At 40.7% G+C, this 20,745-nt stretch overlaps 1 protein-coding gene across 1 annotated transcript in view; it reads left to right on the forward strand.

The window, feature by feature from the left end:
• The window catches only part of csmd2 (CUB and Sushi multiple domains 2), a 286,853-nt gene that overhangs the window by 148,956 nt on the left and 117,152 nt on the right, over window positions 1-20,745 (forward strand). The window contains exons 13-22 of the mRNA XM_037794153.1: window positions 2,931-3,113; window positions 5,766-5,956; window positions 6,373-6,508; window positions 11,447-11,641; window positions 13,204-13,342; window positions 15,469-15,656; window positions 16,429-16,617; window positions 17,216-17,332; window positions 18,550-18,765; window positions 19,786-19,974. Of these exons, the coding sequence (XP_037650081.1) occupies window positions 2,931-3,113; window positions 5,766-5,956; window positions 6,373-6,508; window positions 11,447-11,641; window positions 13,204-13,342; window positions 15,469-15,656; window positions 16,429-16,617; window positions 17,216-17,332; window positions 18,550-18,765; window positions 19,786-19,974 (1,743 nt within the window). The remainder of the gene's footprint in view (window positions 1-2,930; window positions 3,114-5,765; window positions 5,957-6,372; window positions 6,509-11,446; window positions 11,642-13,203; window positions 13,343-15,468; window positions 15,657-16,428; window positions 16,618-17,215; window positions 17,333-18,549; window positions 18,766-19,785; window positions 19,975-20,745) is intronic.

Below are 20,745 nucleotides of genomic sequence, written 5' to 3' on the forward strand. Positions count from 1 at the left end.
TTTTTAATTGTGGTATTAGTACTTTTACTGAAGTGAAATTACTTAGTACTTCGTACTTCGTACCTCTCTACACTCGCTTGTCAAGTTGACTTTTGAGACTTTGGAGGCAGGTATGGAATAGATAGTAACTGACCAATGATAATGACCACCTGGTATTTTAACTCGCACACTCAAAAAGTGATCGCATATGCAAACATTTTGGTCGCAGTCTGGAGCCCTGATTTGTAGCGTCTGTCTTGTAATTGTCATATTCTTCCAGACTTAGTTTCTGTTGTATCTTATACATTCCCCTTAGATATTCTCCCTTCAATTTTCTCTCAGGCCCACCTCAAAACTCGCTTTCAGCATTCCCCGCCTTTTAAAGGTGACTTCCACGTAAGATCAATGAGTTGTCTTGTGAATGAGGCAGCCTCAGGACAGCCATACATCCAAACAGCAGTGAGCTCTAAATATGTGTTCTAAATGATGATCATCATTAGGGCTGAGTATGGATTTATACCAAGCATTGCCCCTGGTGCGATTTAAAATCGTATTAGGCCCTGCCATCATTTCCTGGATGGATGAGCTTATTCGCTCTCTGTATTCCCCCATCCGGATGCCTCGATAGGATGCCTCAGCATTCCCATCTGCAATCTGCAACCTCAGAAAAGTAGAAGGAAGAGTGAGTGAAAGAAAAAAGGGGGATTCATAAGTCTTGCGATAATGAAATTGGCGTGTGTGGTTTTAAGGAAGAAGGGTGTTCATGGAGGTGTGTGTGTTTGCGCATGTACCTGAAAGTGCTCACGTCAGCTTCCAACTCAAGTGAGAACGTTTATCACACAGTTAGAGGAGAGATACATTTGCAGGGGCAGATAAAGACGGATGAGAGAGAGAGAAAGAGGTTTGCAACATTAGTGAGTAACATTTTGGGAGGATAAAGAGACAGTAAAGACTACTTAATGGCAAATGAAATTGTCCTGGAATTAAATGCATGACCAGGCGATTGGAAAGTCACGTTGATTTTGATGTCATGAAGTGTAAAAGCCAGTCTGCCTTGTCAGCCCAAAATGAACTCCTCACTGAGTCAGTCATTGCTAATATCCATTCAGTTATATCCATTCAAAGCGCCAGACAGGAACTCTTTTAACTGTCAGATTTCAACAAAACCAAGAACTTTTGAAGTAATGACCAGACTCAGGACGCTCTACAGCTGGGGATGCATTACCCAACTGAGATTACTGTTGAGGACATGTACCCTTAACAGCTAATACGCCCAGATTTCTCTCCACGCAAACCTATCTGGTTGAAAACACAAGCTCTAAAGCTACACTGACTCTAAACTAGCAGACCTGAACATTTCTTCTCTCTATTGATCGAGAATTTCTTCCTCATCTCGCCCCAGGTTAAGTTTGTCTGACCAAAATCGAAACCGTAAACCAGAATCCACCGAGCAACCACCACCACCACATTGCCAGACATGAACTGAGCCAGTACATTTACTATTTAATCAATAGGACTGGCTACAGATTGTTATTTATTTATGGTTTATTTAGTAGGGACTGATACAGTATATATAGATAAACTGAAAGCAGCTATCCGATTATAGTGATTATAACGAATGCTAATTTGCAACACTCATCTCTAGAAGGGCTTTTATGAAACTAGAAGATTAGAACAGTGAGGTTTAAAAAAAAAAAAAGGTTTAGACAGAGTACAGCGAGATACAATAAAGCACACGTTAAAACATCACATTTAAAAGTGAGACATGAGTACAGGTTTGTTGCTGAATTAAACAGGACTTGGTAGCTCTCTTGAAAGTGAAGTTTGCAGAAACTTTCAAAGTGATCAGGTTGCGAGTTCAGTTGCGGAATATAACCTGGTGGAAAGCTCAAACATCGTGTCAGTAACAAAAACATATAAAGTAGCTTGAAGATTATCAAACAAATGATGGAAATTACCACAATGTTACTGTAATAAGAGGGTGGAAATAATGTAGAGTGCATCTTATTCAGCATGTTCTGTTCACTTTATTGCTTGACCTGTGAGAAGAAAGGTGGGCGATGTGCTGCATGGTGGAAAGCTCCAACATCCGACAGTTGAGAGTTGGCTGCAGAACAGCATTGTATAGAATGATAAGGGAAGTCATTTTTTTTCCAGACTGCAGACTCCATGACTGAACATAAATGCACTGTTCTTGCAGGCTTATAGTCACCTAAAAAGAAAATTGAATACGTACATGGGAAAGTAAATGATTAAATTAAGTTTGGGGAAATGTATTTCAATTGGCTTTCCTAGGACTTTTGCCTCGTCACAATATAGGGTCAGACAAAGATCATTTGTATTCAGGAGCTCTATAATTTAATAAGATGAACCCGCATTTTCCTGAAACTAGAATTAAAGAGAAACAGCACTATCTGTTTCGATTTAGTGCGAGGTCCTGCGTCTTCATATCACGTATTACCAATGTAGTCGTATCTTGTCAATATCTGCTGGAGGCTACCGTCAGTAATAACCTTGAGTCGAGATGTCTCTTTCTCTCTGCCCCACCCCCCTCTCTCTCTCTCTAGCTGATCCATCTGGCATTTCTTAGGAAAGCTGGAGAATATGCGCATCTCATGTATAGAGCTGCAACGAGTAATCAATTAGTTGTCAACTATTAATTTAATCGCCAACTATTATGATAATGGATTCATCAGTTTGAGTGTTTTTTTAAGAAAAAAAGTCAAAATTGCAGCTTCTTAAATGTGGATATTTTCTGGTTTCTTTACTCCTCTATGACAGCAAACTGAATATCTTTTAAAGTTGTGGACAAAACAAGACATCTGAGGACGTCACGGTTTAATTAAATTGTAACCTATCTGTTATCTCTCCGCGTGAAATGATTATTTATCATCAATGTCAGTTTTGCATACTTAATGTTCTTGCCTGTGTGTTTATTTTTACCCACACAGAAATTGACCAAGGCAGTTGTGGAGACCCTGGAATCCCGGCTTATGGCAAACGGGAGGGGGTTGGTTTTCGTCACGGGGACAGACTCTACTTTGAGTGTCTTCCTGCCTTTGAGCTGGTGGGGAAGAAGAACATCACCTGCCAGAAGAACAACCAGTGGTCGGCTAAGAAACCCAGCTGCGTTTGTAAGTCCTTGCTTTCCTTATATTATTCAGATTCTACATAACACTATATGCATGAGTACGACGCTACTGAAACGCGGCATAAATATGTATGTCTGTGCAGATGAGTGCAGGGAGGGCTGTATAATAAATGATCAGATTATCCCTACAGTTTGCCAAGCGGAGGCTGTGGATTTTGAAACAATAGGAGGGCTTATTAGCTAATTAACGCCATGAAAGACAAACAGAGAGAATGAGAGAAGGCAAAATGAAGAGAGAGCGCTGACCATGCAGATAATGCCCACTGTTGTATTATTGATAAGATAGGGTGGACAAAGAGCTGCAGTATGTAGATAAACATCATTGAGCTGAATGGCCGAGAGGTTGCTGGCACACGAGTCAATATGACCGCATGACACTGGTAAACATTGTTTATTTAGTCAATATTTAACTGTTTTTAGTCATGTCGACATGATGCAGCATGCTGGTCTTTGTCATTGAAGTTGATAATGTTGATAGGATGATGTGTTCATTGCCTGCTTGTTTGTTTGCACGTGCATTAGGCAGGGATCAACATTAACTGTTTTTTTTTTTACTTGCCCGGTTGGGCAAGTGGGTCAGAAATCTACTTTTTACTGGCCCCTATACAAATTGTTTTTTTTATTAGGTAGGTAAGTAAACTAAAGAGTTTTGCCCACATCCTCTAACACCATCCAACTTAACTCCTGCCCAATGGGTACGGTAATGGTTCATGTGCAACTCTCAACAGAGATGAAAAAGGAAGTGAGATGGCTCACTCCTCAGCTACTTCCATCATCAGCTCCATAAAATATTAAGTGTTAACTTCTTTTTCGGGCAAGTGAGGTTTTGCTGGATTTATTAGCCCAACGTGGCATTTCACTTGCCCCGGGCAAGTTGGCAATCCTTATTGTTTGAGTGAACACAGTGTTCCAATCTTAAAACCTCATCAACCCTTCGTTCGGAGCACATCTTGTAGCTAATAGTTTCTAAGGAAAAATGGAATGAAGTTCCAAACAAATCACACATGGAGGCAGAACTAAGTGAAACGTGGAGACAAACCAAATCAGTGCAAAAGGGAGCAGCCCTGTCAACTCTCAATTGAGACTGAAGATGATAATATTAATAATCAACATTGCTCCTGCACTGCTGAGTAAGCATCTGACTATGATTAAAAAGGCCTTTGTTGCAAATTCTGATAGTTGTATTCACATGACGGGGCTATTTAAAGCTCCTGTGCATATTTAACTATGTAATGTGCATTTGTGAAATGAAGTAATTTTTTTGTGTTAAATCATCTAATAGATCTCTCTACAACCTTTCCATGTTTCTTAATTAACTTTGAACCGAGTTGCCCTTAGTTGGTGTTGATGTTGATGTTGAGCTTGCAATTAAGTTAAAGGTTGTTGAAATGGAATCGTCTGGCCCTCCAGACAATTGGGTGCATCCTTAAAATGCCAGCCTACGCAAATTTTGTGAAGTCATTGTTAAGTGAAAACATCCCCCTGACAATCAATAGATCCCAACACCGGGAAGTTAGACCAATATGCTTTTTCATGGCCTATTTTTTTTACTGGAAAACTTTATTTAGAAACCTGAAAGATAGTTGAGAAAATTGAGAACATCTCCAGAACCGCCAAACTGTTTCAGGAATGGGAGCAAGTGTCATGACAGCCCAGTAGTGTTGTGTTTGTCCCATCAGATGTAGATATCTCAGTGAAGGAGAGCACCGTCACTGCTGTCATTTTCACACCCAAGCATATGCCTATTTAGCCGTGCCAGACCACCATGAACAAAGCAGAAACTGTGGGCTGGATTTTCAAAGAAGGGTACATCTGCCCAGTCACATCAAGGTATTGTGCGGTTGCCATCTGAGCACATCCACCGGAGTAACTGGGATCAAGTGACAGCCTCGACAGTAGTCAGGGAGGGAGATGAGACCATTTTTCATTTTCATTGCCAACTCATTCCTTATAGCTAGACATTGCTTGAAAACGATGATTTTTCTGGTTACCCGTTGTCAGATTTTGTTTGGCTTAGGCTTCCTCTATCCCCATTTCATTTCAAAAAGGCTTACATAAATAAGATTGTGTCTCTAGTGGGTTCCTGCTTTCATATAATGGTGGATAAATAGCACAATTTTGCCACAATGAGCCACAAACAACCTTTTCTATAACGCTGTTATTGGAAAGTTGCATCACATTCAAACATATTTCCTTTTCATTACTTTCATTTCCAATGAGCCCTTTTTGTAAGCCTACGGTTACTGTCATTGTACACCATTGTATGCTACCTACATTACAACCAATTGATTGTTATCGAGTTTTTAAAACGTGACAATATAAATGGGCTCCTTTGTATTTCCTGTTGCAGTGTTTGCTGCTGACAAGAAGTAAACTTGGACCAAAGCCCTAGCAACAGAATGGCAATGAAAATGTCTATAGTGGTGTCTTTTGAAATATGACTTCCTCCCTGATCTGTTATATGTCTACATTATTTGGGATAATAAAATGTATCAAATCATATTGTCTTGTAGTCAGAAAAAGTCATTCGATTTTGCCCTTATGTTGTTCAGCCCCCTAAACAAAACTCAGTTTATGTTGTGTTATTTTATTTATCTCCCTCTCCCTGTCTATATCTCTGCATCCCCCTCTACAGTTTCCTGTTTCTTCAACTTTACCACTCCGTCCGGGGTGCTGCTGTCTCCCAACTACCCTCAGGAGTACGGCAACAATATGCACTGTGTGTGGCTCATCATCACCAATCCTGAGAGCCGCATCAATCTGGCCTTCAACGACCTCAGCATGGAGAAGCAGTTCGACTTCCTCTCCATCAAGGATGGTGGAAAGGTAGCGTTGAATAAAAAAGCTGTTGTTCTAAGTTACTATATGAGTAGCTCGTATTGCCACTTCAACTATATATACCTGTCGATCACTCATTGTGCGTATCTGTAGGAGAATCAGCCTGTATAAATCAGTGGGTTACCTCCGGGGTCTGAGAAGTGAAACCAATGCTGAAGTGCCTTTAACTTGCATTCTTTCTAATGGCCAGCAGGGGGCGACTCCTCTGGTTGCAAAAATAAGTCTGATCATATGGAAGTCTATGAGAAAATGACCCTACTTCTCACTTGATTTATTCCTGTAGACCTGTTTACTGACAGGACCTGTCTACCTCCCTTTAGGAGCAATTTACTCTTTGACTTCTCTCCATTTTTAGTTTATGATACCTTTGTCTTATTAAAATAATCTTGATCTGTTTTTGTCAGGCTGAGTCTCCTATCCTGGGTACCTTTTCCGGCGACGCCCTCCCTCCTCCTATAACAACTAGCGCCCATGTAGCCCGGCTGGAGTTCCAGACTGACCACACGTACACAGACAGAGGCTTTAACATCACGTTTACAAGTGAGTATTGAATGTTACTTTACAGGAGATAAAAGGGAAGTCTTTAAAGTTTATCTCAAAAGCCCGCACTGACTGGATGTTTTCCGTTCTAGATTGTTTGTGCGTGTGTACAGTATGTGTGTGTATGCATAAATCACCTGCCATATCTATGTCTCCCACAGGCTGCATAAACACTTCCACCCATCGGCAACACATTCCTTACACACACACACACAGCCACGTAAAGAAATGACAAAACCCCCGTCTTTATTGTCTAAACAGAGACTTGACATCTAAATAAAACCCAAACAAAGATGCAGCATCCTCACCTGACAGATACATTGCGGCAGTGCTCATTATATTCTATTTTGGGTAGCTGCTGACTTGTGAGGAAATTCCAGATGGGTTTTGTACTCTGACGCAGTGCACGTTGGCTGCATGCTGGTAAACCCATTTCATGGATATACTGTACCATGAGGGTTTGGCAGCGGGATTATTGCATCCGTTGCATATGCGTTATTGTGTAATGAGCCCGATCTTTGCATTCTCCCACGTCCCAAAATAAATATCTCTCACCCTAACCCTCTGAAGCCACGGAGCTATTTCATAGGTAGTTAAGGTGCCGTTGGGAGGTTTGTCTCAATAAGATTTGGCACTAAAATTAGTTGCGGTGACTCACTTTAATGCGAGCAATAAAAAGTTATTTTTACCTTTACAGTTTGTTGCTTTATATGGTCTTCTTTGTACTTCTTACCTTGAGTTTACCACAGTGTTGTAGAGTTATTCATCTACCTGGGAGCATATATTAGTTCGTGATTTAGTTATTTTTTTTATTGAATCATACCAAGGCGCTCTCTTGGGAAGGCGTATACGTAGCACAGCATTACAAGGACATTCCATGTGTCATGAGGACACATTATAGGCTTTTCACGTGTCATTTGTACACTGCTTTTCAACAATAAAACTACGGTAACGTCCGCAGTTAGGTTCAGGCAACAAATACACTTAATTCGGATTAGGAAAAACATCATGGTTGGGGCTTAAAATATGTATGTAAACAAAGTAAAATACATACAGAAACAACGTACAGTACTGAAAACACATCAAAAAAAGTCACTTATGTAACTTGCAAAACAAAACACCAACTCTGGTCTCCTGGTTGAAAGTCCTGTGTTTGTTGGACACATCCACTTCCCATCCTGCCCACCATAAGTGGTCTTTCTCGCTTTTTATTCTACGTCACTAGCTCTTAGCATAACATAGTTACGTGAATGCATCTACATTGGAGTCAGTACAGACTACATGGTGTACAAATGACACACCCAAAAGCAAGAACTGCGTTCTTATTGCACGCTAAATGCCTTGCACATTATCGTGTCATTCATACGGCTTTTCGTGCAACTGGGCTCATGCACATACAAGTATCCAGCCCACGTGGACTTATAAGACACCAAAAATACCGTTATAGTGGTGAAACATTTGCCGGACAACATTACATACAAAATTACATTGGAAACAAAACAACTGGTTTTTTTTCTGTCCAAAGCTGGACAAAGAAAATGTGCCAGAAAAAATGTCCCCTCCCTAAAACACAGCTTAAGTTTTTTAAAATCATCCAACCGAAAGAACTTATCTGCAATGAAGAACATTTGACTAAAACATGTAGCCTTTAAATCATCATAATACGAGCAGCAGAACATGAAATGGACTTCATCTTCAATCTCATCTAATCCTGCCCGTTTCTATTACTAACGGTAATGTACCTGAACGTAACTGTGCACGCAGATATATCCTTGACTCCTGGTTAACTGCCTCACATATGGCTCTACTCTAATCATTTTTCACGAGGGCTGCATGTTCATAGGTTCGATTTGTACCAATCTTTAACAGCTGTCTCTCCTTGTACATCAAAAACAATTTGTGCTGAGCACCGTATTTATTATACTGTAAAATAAATAAATTACCTCGCTAATCCAGGGATGTCCGTGCAAAAATGTCCAGTTAAAGATCTTTTGAATGAGTCTCTGTTGAGGCTGTTCAAAAGCCGGATCATCTCATATGTATGTCTGACATTTGGAGGTTCCCTGTTCAATTACTATTATTATTTTTATTGTAACAATTGTAGCAGTTAGGCCTAATAATAAATAAGGTATGACTTAGTTGTCTGTGTTTTCAGTGGCTTTCAGGGGCATGTTTTTTGACACTAGAATATTTAGACTAACTCTTTAACACATCCATCCAACCATCCATCATCTTTAACCACGTATCCTATTCAAGGTTGCGGGTGGGCTTGAGCCGATCTCAGCTGACATTGAGCGGAGGCGAGGTACACCCCGGACAGGTCGCCAGACTATCACAGGGCTGAAACAAAGAGACATACATTCACACTCACGTTCACACCTACGGGCAATTTAGAGTCTCTTTAACACAGTATTAGTAATTTACTAACTTCATGTTTTATTAGTGTGATCATTTGATCCGGTACACCGTGGTGGCTGGTGTGTAAAATTACAATTATACTCAGAAGGCTGATCCTGTATTCTGTTTCTAGTTGTTACGACTGTTCCTGCTCTCGTCAAAATAACATACGTCAGCTTACCCAGCATGCTTTTGGGACGTGGCTCTAGCTCATTTGCACACATGTCATCTGGCCAACCCAGGTGCCTCTGTAATGCCACAGTGTGGACAACACATGGCGACTAATGCATTAATTAGCAAGTGAGATGAATAAATAAATTACCGATGCTGCATGGTGAATGGATGTCAAGAGCAGTTAATTGGAGATGACGGTTAGTTCCTGAGAACAGTGTCATCTAACGCTTTTTTAGGGGGTTGCGGCGCTAAGCGAACAGCTTCCATCATTTATGTTAATTAAGGACATGCCAAACTGTATTGAGGGGATTTTTGGCACGTTAATAAATAAGATGATCGTGATGGATGAGGTGTGGCTGGCACTCTGTTTGGGTCCAATGGATACAGAAGAGGGATTCATCAACACCCACATGTGTCACCTACCTGCGTGTGTGTGTGTTACAAGAGAGAGAGAGAGAGAGTAAGTGAGAGAGATAGTGGCGTAGGTGATGTATTTGTTTACATGCCTTGTTCCAGGGTTACGCCTCTTCTTGTGTGACTGCGTTTCTTTCATCGCCTTTCTAACTGGTTCCTGTTTGAGGTTTCATTGAGAAGCCTGATATAGAACACCTCAGGATGTGTGAAACCAGTTTTCCCTGTTCGTTTACCCCACGTATCATTCAACAGTGTCATCTGGAGCTGATGATCTGCATACGGTGTGGTTTCCCACCCTCTGTAATCACTGCAGCAGGGTGAATCAATGTGACTCACTAAGTGAAACAAATTTCCTCTCGTTAAATGCTGGCATTGCTAAATGCTGACAGTAGAGAAAAAAAAGTTTTGACCAGAAACTTGGGTAATTATTTTAGAATCTCCATGGAAATTAGCATTTTTGCACAGAAAAGGCAATGTGTGATTAATACCAATTAATTGTGTTTTCAACAAGATGACACTTTTCGTTTCAGATTCAGAAACTTTAATGTCCACGAGGGGCAATTTGCTTTACTGACGCTGTCCAAACAAATACATACAATACGCCATTCACGCCATCTTTCTTTTAAAAGCATTTGATCAAACAGGTTTTTTTAGGAATTACGACAGCTTTTTGCCTTACGTGTACACCAAAACGTTTTTTTCCTGAGGCCTTTGCAATGGGAGCGCCACGTACTTACGCTATGGTTAATGCGCCAGTGGCATGACGAGGTGCTGAGCGTCTCTTCTGCGCCGAGCGCTGCATATTTGGTGTTTATTTTTCAGGTCGCTAACAGTTGAAAAATGTTGTAAAAAATGGTTAAAACGCTGCGCTTGACACTGTCACTGTTTTACCCAGCCGTCCAATCACGGTGGAGGGACAAATAGCCTACCACAGAGACGTGATAAAATGTGTGTATGCTATGCTATTGTTTTTATTGTTTTTACTGTGGACTTTATGTTGTCTTCATGTCTGGACCAATGCGGGATATGTTGATCTGTAACTGTATCTGAATCTGAATCGGAACAAAACGATCGTACTCACCGAGATGTTTCCTCGCCCTCAAAATCTCATGAACCCACATAGACGGGAAGGTCCTTCCTCTTTCCCTACGTGCTTTAGCCTTCCCTTCATCTAGAGCAAGGGCCAGAGCAAGCACTTGTGCAGACGTGTTTATTTCTGCGGATTATTCCGTATAACGTCAACCAGACGCAACCAAAGCTCTTAGCTGAAAAAATGCTGCACCTCCAACGCGCTCTCAAGTGCTCCCAGCTGAGCATTTTCAGAAGAGCGCCTGCCGTTTCCAGCTGGGAAAAACACTTTAGTGGCCCCTTAAAAAGGAACACCTCCTAAATAAAGAATTCCAATATGTTACTTACATGACGACGTTCAGTCAATACTTGTGAACATGAGCTACTCTCTCTCAAAGCCAGAAACCAGAGAAGTAAGTCTCAAACTTGAGATGTCATAGGGTATAAAGTCTGGAGCTGCTCCATAGACAATGAATGGGAGACTGATTTTGTGGACCCACAGAATATTTTTCTTTTTTTATACTCAAATGAGCTTCATTCTATTGTATTTTTCTCAGTTATGAAACTGAAAATGTCCCCAATGTACTCAGTATAACATCTTTCCCAATGCATTGTCTATGGAGCAGCTCCAGACTTTATACTGGACACAAATTTGAATTTTAGCACTCTAGTTTGGGGATTTGGGAGAGAGTTGTTCATTAATGTTTATTAATATGTTTGGACTGTCTTAGACTATAGGAATAACATGTATGAATTTTGTTTTGTTATGTGGCTTAGGGGAGTTATTAATGACTTTTTTTGTATTTTTTTTCTTTTTAAAAAGCATTTAAGATTATGGTATCACACTGATGTCTTAACCTTATCTCCTCTCTGCATTTCCAATAGCATTTCGCCACAACGAGTGCCCAGACCCGGGTGTGCCAGTTAACGGGAAGCGCTTCGGTGAGAGCCTCCAGCTCGGCAGCTCCATCTCATTCCTGTGCGAGGAGGGCTTCGTCAAGACCCACGGCTCGCAAACCGTCTCTTGCATTCTCAAAGACGGCAACGTGGTGTGGGATAATGCAGTCCCCCGCTGTGAAGGTGATTAAAGGAATGTTTACCCTTTGTGACGGCTATCTTTCACCATATCTTTCAATATTAGTTGTAAATATTAACAAGATGAGTGGGATTTAATTCCATATTTTTTATTATACAGTACCACACGCTGCACAGTTATGTTCGAGCTGTCATAGTTAGCTGTGTGGCTCAGAAAAAAATCCACATATCAGCAGGGTAAATATGCAGAGGATTTAAGTCATTAAGAGGAAAATGTGCATATCTTTTCATCTGGAAGCATTTGTCCTGTGGTTGGGCATCTCATTAGCTAGGTGCCCACTGTGTTATAGTAAACCATGAAATGGGAGTGTATGTTTGTTTGAATGTTCACTAATGTAGCATCACTGCATCTCAGGATTGTAAAGGGGATTATTTCTTCTGCACAAATAGTGAATGGATTGAAAATCAATCTAAAAAAATGGATTTCCCTGCTTCTTCTGGGATGCATTAGTGCAATGTATTTAGCTATTGTTGCAGATATGATTAATTAACATCAATAATGTCTTATGGCATGGATCACTAAGATCTATCTGAAGTGTGGGGTGATTGCTGGTGATGATACAGAAGCTTTATTCTCTCCAAGTATCTGTTGCTGCAGACAGGCTATGCTTGCATTCAGATAGCTGGAACTATCCATTTACCCCTCTCTGACTCAATATCAATAAACTATTTACAGCAAATCAGAAAAGGCCCATAGAGCTGGCAAACGCTAAGATGAAGCTATAGGTGTTAACCAGCTAAGGCTCTTTTGGACTCCAGCAGTGTATAGCACATTAAGCACAGACATGGTTAGGGGTTTAATCAGGCTCACTATTCAAGATACGCAAAGCAGAAACCATTATGAAAACATGTCACCTCCCCCCCTTCATCCCCCGTGTGCCACAGCAGCTCTGTATTCCTCCGAGACCATCTATCATACCCCTTGCGTTTGTAGCGTAATGCGTTTTATAGATGTCCTTCAGTATGCTGAGTTGGCTGATTAAATCATTCCACTTCAAAGGGAGCGAGGAGCTGGCACTGTAACTAAGCCCTCCGCGGTGCCTGTGTGTTCTGGTTAAGGATAGGCAGTTATACAGAGATGCACAGCAAAGTGAGCAGTAACAGAGGTGAGGTTACGGGGAGAGGCGCTCAAGTGTCTTTCTGTGCTAGGCGATCAAAGATGATCCGTTTTCTCCTGTTTGATGCGGATGACGGCGGCACCTTTTTGTAGGAGGGGTTTGATGCCAGATTTAAAGACAACAGCATAGGGGGGAGGAAGCGTATATGCATGCACACGGATATGTAATGCCTGCCCTTGTGCACACGCGCACGCAGACGCGCACAATAAAGAGAGGTATGTTCCTAGGAGAGATGGTTAACCTTGAAGTGAGCTGTCACCAATTTACATTAGATAGATCCTGGCACTAAAAGAAATGGGATGAGACCCCGGCTGATGCATGGGATCATCTATGGATATTGTCATACATCAGCTGGGGAAAGACATGCATAATTCAATTCTCTATTTGTTCTTTCTCTCCCCTCCGTTTCCTCTCCTCTCTCTATGTTAGCCCCATGTGGAGGGGATCTGAAGGCTCCCACTGGGATCATCCTCTCTCCCGGATGGCCAGAACTCTACAAGGAGGCCCTTAACTGCGAATGGATCATCGAGGCTCCTCCAGGCTACCCCATCAAGATCATCTTCGACAAGTGAGTCAACCAGATAGCAACTGCTGCTGCTGCGTCAGAGCAAGCTTGGATTTTTCTTGATTTTTACCTTCTAATTTCAACATGTGATCACATTTATCTCACTGCTTTCTAGCACTTTCTTCCTCTGTCTTCCCTTTCTAGCGATAAGATCTAATGCACATTAACATATACCCCCAACTAGGATAACATTATGGTTTATTTAGTACGCTCATAAGTATTTGATTCTTTCATTTGATACCCCCCTCCCTGAAGATCCACAGATATCCTTACATAAAGAACCTCTACTAGACCTGTAAGTTTGTAGGTGTACATGCAATGCATATGTAAGTGGAGAACGTCTGTCAAGGGGGAACCGGAGAGATGGAAGAGGAGACAATTTGTCCGGATGTTTGAGAGACAGAGAGACAGAGAGACGTACAGTCGTAGGATCAAACGCTACATTAGCGTTTCACTAAGGCTCATCCTTGCGAGCCCATCTCGTCCTCGTCCCCGCCACGATAGCGCGCGCCATGCAAAATGAATACAACATAAATGTTTGTTGCTCTTTAATTTTTATGTAACATCAATAAAATATCACAAAACCGCTTCATTTAGATGACATGGTTCTGAAACTGAGCAATTTATTCATGGCTTTGAAGATGAAGTGGCTCTGGCAGCAAAGACAGGAACACACACATACACACATACATGCTACACAGATGCACTCACTCACCAAAGCGTGCCAAACATCAACATGCGCATATTAGAAATAATTTAATTTAACCATGCTGGTCTTTTGAATGTTGGCTAAAAGCAAAAAATAACTAAATTTATATTATTGTCAAAATCTTGTTTAAATGTATTGTCTATTTATCTGAATAATCTTCATTCTAGCATCAATCTCTTTTCCTCAGTTTGCATGGAATCTGTCTTTTGTGATTTTAATTGAGGCCAAATGTTAAAACTGTATTAATCTTTTTTTTTTTTTAATCTTCATATTGGTTTTCAGTTTCAGTTGGTGTTGGTTGATTAGTAGATTTTCTTATTAATTCTGAACTTCACTTAGTGTTGCCCACTTACTCAAAACCAAAATGAGCCAGAGACCCCTATCGACTCCCTGTTTGTGGTAATTTGGTAAAATGCTAATTTATTTAACAAGAGCCATGTAAATTTGAACACAGTGCCCCTCTGCAAGACAGCCTCAAGACCCTTATCATTTCAGTGGATATTCAGATTAAGTGGTGCATATTACCAAATCAATTTGCAAAACAAAAAGGAATTTGTGACCATCAGGGCCTCTTAGGGTCTGTAGCCCCCAGGGCAGTCGTCCAGCCTCGCATTCGCCATACTGTAACAGGGTCTCTGCGGATCCTTAAAATGTCTTCAGTATATTTTTTGATATTCAAAGTCTAAAAATGTCTCGAAATGTCTATAAATCTAGGTCTGGGTCTGTATTGTTTGGTGCCCCCGCCGGGCTCTGACCGCTAGCGCCTCGGCCTTGCTCTCCTCTGTCGCTCTGTTTCTGGTGCCCCGAGGCACGCTTGCGGACGTTGTCGCTTGGGCCTCTTGTCCTGTCTGTGTCAGACGCCTCCTTAAAGTGTTAAAGAAGAATTAAAAAGTCTTAAAAGTCAATTCAATTTGTACTTAACCCTGTAAAGCCCAAATATATATACAAAAAAAAATCAACTCTTGTTGGAGGCCTTTGATGCAGAAATGAAAGGGTTTTCGAATTTTTTGCGGGCATTTTTTAGGAAAATGTTGTAATATTGCAACGTTGGCCCTAGGTGGGAGCAGAATTTCTGTATTTGTACTCACATCTGAGGTTTAATTTTTAGGACTGATGCCCATTTAGCCCCATAACAGTAAATATCATGAATAATAATCCCACAACAGTCATATATTTTTTATGAATAGTCATTTATTAAAAAAAAAACGGTCAGATACCCTGTGTGAACCTGACTCAGCACTGAAGCTGATGAGCATTACCAATGAAACTCATACTAGCTAATTAAGTGTATAGTTTATAGACTTATTATTATGTGGGGACTTAATGTAATCATATGTATTTACATCACAATACAAATACTGTGTTTTTTCTTTTTATGTAAAGTGAAAAAAAAATCCTTGTTCAACTTCTCTGTTCTCAGGTTCCGCACAGAGGTCAACTATGACATCCTTGAGGTGCGCGATGGACGTTTCCCCTCTTCACCTCTGATTGGTAGTTACCAGGGCACCCAGGTCCCCCAGTTCCTCATCAGCACCTCCAGCTTCCTGTATCTCTTCTTCCAGACTGACAAGAGCCACTCGGACATCGGCTTCCGCATCCGTTACGAAAGTAAGAGCTTTAGAGTTTGTGAAGTCGATAACACAAAGTAAACCTACACCCAGAGATACAGGATATATATATATATACGATATGTAAAGGAAGGGCTCATTTAGCCATGCTTCACAGACCCTAATAGAAATGAATCTATTACAATACAGACAGACCAAATCAGAGACAACAGCCATAAGCCTTGTTCACCTTACTAGTAAAAGCTATTCAGTCTTGGTTGTAAATACAACCTCCGCAGGCTCTCAATTTCACCATGAAGCCGTTCTTATTAGAACACCTATAATTAGAAAGTAAATGGGGTGAGATTGCTCTGTCAGATATCCCTGCCTCGGCACACATTGCCATGCTCAAAATTCCATATACACTGTCACTTGCACGCAGACTTTTAGCCAGACACCGGTCTTCAATCATCCAACCCTCTTAAAGCAGCCCTGTCCTCATTTCTACCTGTGTGGCTAACCTTTTGCACTTTTTCTCTGTGGTGAATCTCTGCAAAGCTTCAATAATTCATTACAAGAGATATGTCGGCAGAAACTATGCAAGGTTGAGCGGGAAAGAGTGCTGAAACTTCTCATTGGTTTATTCCTGTTGAAACATAATGTTCAAGTAAATTATTCATCAGGATTGCTTTCGGAGAGCAAACTGCCCTTGAACATTTCTTGACCTCTATTTGACCTTTTGAAAACATGAGATATAAGCCTAATTACACTGGATTTTCTGCATATGTGTCTTTGTGTCACTTATCTTTTTCTTTTGTCCCCTTCTTCTCCAGCTTTGCAGTTACAGTCGGATCACTGCGTGGACCCTGGTATACCTGTCAACGGACAGCGACACGGCAACGACTTCTACGTGGGCGCTTTAGTGACATTTACCTGCGACGCGGGGTACACACTTAGTGACACAGAGCCTTTAGAGTGTGAACCCAATTTTCAGTGGAGCCGCCCCCTGCCTAGCTGCGATGGTACGTTCCATAATATTGACCTAGAAATGAATAGTCACCCTGCCAGATTTCCTCCTATTCATAACTGGGATTAAAGCTACATTTATTGTTGCATGTTATTCCGGACGAAACATGAGAAATCGTTTTGGAGCACTTTGCCTCATATTGCATCACAATTTAAATTGTTATGTATTTATGAGTTATTATAAAATCCATATAAGATAACGTTTCTTTCAGCAACTCTTGTTTTAAGACTTAAAAAAGTTTCTGCCTCATTTCATCATAAATGTTTTATATGTACGGCCGTGAGCTCGCCCTTTGATGTTTCCCTTTTTTCTCATCTGTAAATGCTTTTATATTTAAGGACAGTATTGATTTCTGCCCACTCTGTAATGATATTGATGATACCCGCTCTGTGCTTTTTATGCTGTCTTGAAGGGCACCTCTTATAAACTGTATTTTACCGCATTGTAAATGCACAGACAAGTTTCGCCATTTTTTGGGGAAGTTTTATTTCTGTCTTCATCCACTTTGTTTTTTGCCCTCTCTGATTTTGCCTCTCCTCTCATTTCTCCGTCTCATCCATCTCCCGCTGTTTCCATTCGCCCCGTGTCGTCAGCATTGTGTGGAGGTTATATCCAAGGCAACTTTGGCACCATCCTGTCACCCGGCTTCCCAGACTTCTACCCGCACAACCTGAACTGCACGTGGATGATCGAGACCTCCCATGGCAAAGGTTAGCAGAGAACCTCCGTGTCAACACATGCGGCAGTCAAATTCAATTTCCCTTACAATGTCATTTCCCCCCTACTGAGTGGCCTTTTTATTTTGCCGAACATGCTGTCTCTGTAAGACCGGAGCGCTGAGAGGCTGGCCTAGGGCTACAGTGCCACGGGACAATTCTCCAGTCATGTCACCTTTGGTAGAGCGCTCGCATCAAATTGACACAGCCGCATTTGAAGATGCTCTCTCTGTGTGGGCGTAATGTGTTTGATAAGTAGTAACGAGGGAAGACAGGGAATTGATGCTGTATGCATTATGAAACTGAGGATATTGTGTTTTCATGTAAATCCAAAGACTTCAGCATGTTTCCAGAGAATATAAGATTTAGTCGTGTGATTAGTTTATTGCCTTACTTAATTGCAAATTCCCTGCCGGAATATATTCTTTGAACGTATATAAAAATGGGAAAAACTAATATTCCAATTCCAATTTACTTATGCAAAGGTAAAAAATGAATATATGATATAAACTAGGGATGTCACAAGAACCAATACTTAATATTCAAAACAATCATATCATTTTAACAGGAGGGAAACACTATTCAACGAGGGAATAGACTTCAACATAATACCGCCGTTCCAAGGACGATAGAAAATGTATTTGGGATCCACTCTATTTATGAACAACAAATCTGTCTTGAAATCGGCAGGACGAGAGCTAGTTAACGTTAGCTGTTAGCTCCTTGCAGGACTGTGCTGCTTACCGGCTGTCGACAGCTAACGTTAACTAACTCTCGTCCTCTTGATTTCAATACGGGAGGTGCCATTGATTTACATTATGATGCGTTCAGACTCTACTTAGTGCTTAAAATGAGTATCGGGCGAAGGTAAATTATCAAGGTAATCATGATGTGGTCAAATGTAATATCGTAAAATGTAGTTTTTTTGGCGAGAAACTTGAATAAATCCAGTTGTTTGAAGGACATTAATATAAAATAGATAATAGAACCCGTTTAACTTCCTAACAAAAAACAGTCTGCAAACTGTAATAAAAGAGTATATGTTAAAGTACAAGAAATTTACAGTTTTAACCTTTGTTTTTTACCGTGTTATTGAATTGGTATCGAGAGTCGTGGAATTTCACTGGTATTGGCATCGACCACTACATTTCTGGAATCCTGAATATAAACACTACATTTTATCAATGGATCTTTCTTTCTCTCTTATTCAGGTGTCCAATTCACCTTCCACACCTTCCACCTCGAGAGCCCTCACGACCATTTGTTGGTGACGGAGAACGGCAGCTTCTCTCAGCCGCTTTGGAGACTGACGGGCTCCACGCTGCCTTCGCCTCTCAGCGCAGGCCTGTTTGGAAACTACACGGCTCAGATACGCTTTCTCTCCGACTTCTCTGTTTCCTACGAGGGATTCAACATCACTTTCTCTGGTAAGAATGGATTTAGTTATTCAAAGTGCTGGTCACAACAGCGATGCTTAGTTAGGAGGAGGAGGCCACCGTAAACAAGGAGCAAATAATGATCTAAGTATGTGTCCCAGAAATATGTAATTACAGCCACTCGAGAGTGAATATTGAAATGGTTAACATCAAGAGAATGGATTAATTTTAAATGAATCAATTTGGATTTAGCACAGATGGCCCTTCACCCACTGAGAGCTTCATTTCATCTCCTTTAGCTCTCACAGCATCCCTTGATTTGAATACCCAAGACACAGTATAAAGAATATCATAAAATCCAGTAGGCCGACACTTTGAAAAACATAATACAACCACCATCTCAAAAAGTATTTAGCTTAGTCCAAATGTTGAGACTTGTTACTTTGCCCCTCAAAAGCACATGGTGCTTCATTGATTTGAATAAATGACATGTAGTGTTATGTGGTTTAGGGCAGCAACAAACGATTATTTTAATTGTTGATTAATCTGACAATTATTTTCTCGATTAATCGATTAATGTCTTGTTTTGTCCAACTCAAAGATATTCAGTTTACTGTCATAGTGGAGTAAAGAAACGAAAAATATTCACATTTAAGCAGCTGGAATCAGAGAATTTTGAATTTTTTTAAATAGTTAGTGGTATGTACTAATTAATAGTTAGTAAATAGTTGGCGATTTATTTAATACTTGACAACTAATCGATTAATTGTTGCAGCTCTAATGTTGGTTTGGATATAATCTGGGTTTTTGAGGACATTCGATTCATATAAGCATAGTTCACCTTCCTGTTTATCAATGGGAAACAAGTTCTCAACCTTTTCAAAACATGACAGAAGTCTTAATCAGTTCAATTTACACTTTCACACATTTAAAAAATTACAGGACAAGATGTTATCTTTTAGAAAAACAAACACATATCATAGTTAACCTAGTGTATTCATGTACTAAAAGCATCTCTGGACACACAGTACATTTACACCTTTTCTTCTTATTCTTTTTCTGTTTTTCCAGAGTATGATTTGGAGCCATGTGAAGATCCTGGAATCCCACCCTACAGCACCAGAAAGGGCCTACAGTACGGGGTGGGTGACGCCCTCATCTTCTCCTGTTTCCCGGGTTACCGACTGGAGGGTCCGGCGAGGGTGATTTGCTTAGGGGGCAGGAGGCGGGTGTGGAGCTCCCCTCTGCCAAGGTGTGTTGGTAGGTGGTCACATGCTTTATTTTGGCTTTTGTCACTCCCCCTCTACCCTCCCTCTCGATGCCATGTTGCCACACTAACCCTTTCACACACACCCACCCATTAAGAAATGTACAAAACTGTCACATCGGAAGACGAGGCATTTCCCTTTCGATTCTCCTCATTATCATCCCTCCATCCACCCACGTTTTGTCTCTTCATTGGAAAGCTTCCCAGAAACAGCCTCTTTGACTTTGTCCAAATTATATAGAGCAGCGGCTCTAATGAGGATGACATTAAAGAGCTGAAATATCTTAATTATTGATATTGCTAACGCCAGGGAAGCGTGACGAGTAAAACTGCAAAAGATTTAGGTCAACATGTTGAATCTACGACGCACAAAACCTAAAGAGCTGAATACCAATTGCATCCTAATGATAGATAAAGCACAGACCATGATGATGATTGACCTATTTGTCTTCATCCTTAGCATGGCTCTTTTCTGTATATCGAAAAGCGCTGTTAAATACTAGCTGCATATGGAAAACAACTGTGAACTGCTTTAATTAATTTCTGGGCATATTTTTACAACTTGCACATTTTTTATTTTTTTTGCTTCTAAACTTAGGAAGTCATTTATAAGCGTTAAGATTTTTTGACACTCTATTGGAAACAAGTAATTGCAGTTTAGTAAATACAATTTGGTGAAGTCACATTTATTTTCTTTACCCCCACACAAATAATATCTGATTATTTGTTTCTAAATATTGTGAGTGTTTAAGCATGTGTTAAGT

The sequence above is a fragment of the Sebastes umbrosus genome, chromosome 15, assembly GCF_015220745.1.
Source record: "Sebastes umbrosus isolate fSebUmb1 chromosome 15, fSebUmb1.pri, whole genome shotgun sequence".
Lineage (NCBI taxonomy): Eukaryota > Metazoa > Chordata > Actinopteri > Perciformes > Sebastidae > Sebastes > Sebastes umbrosus.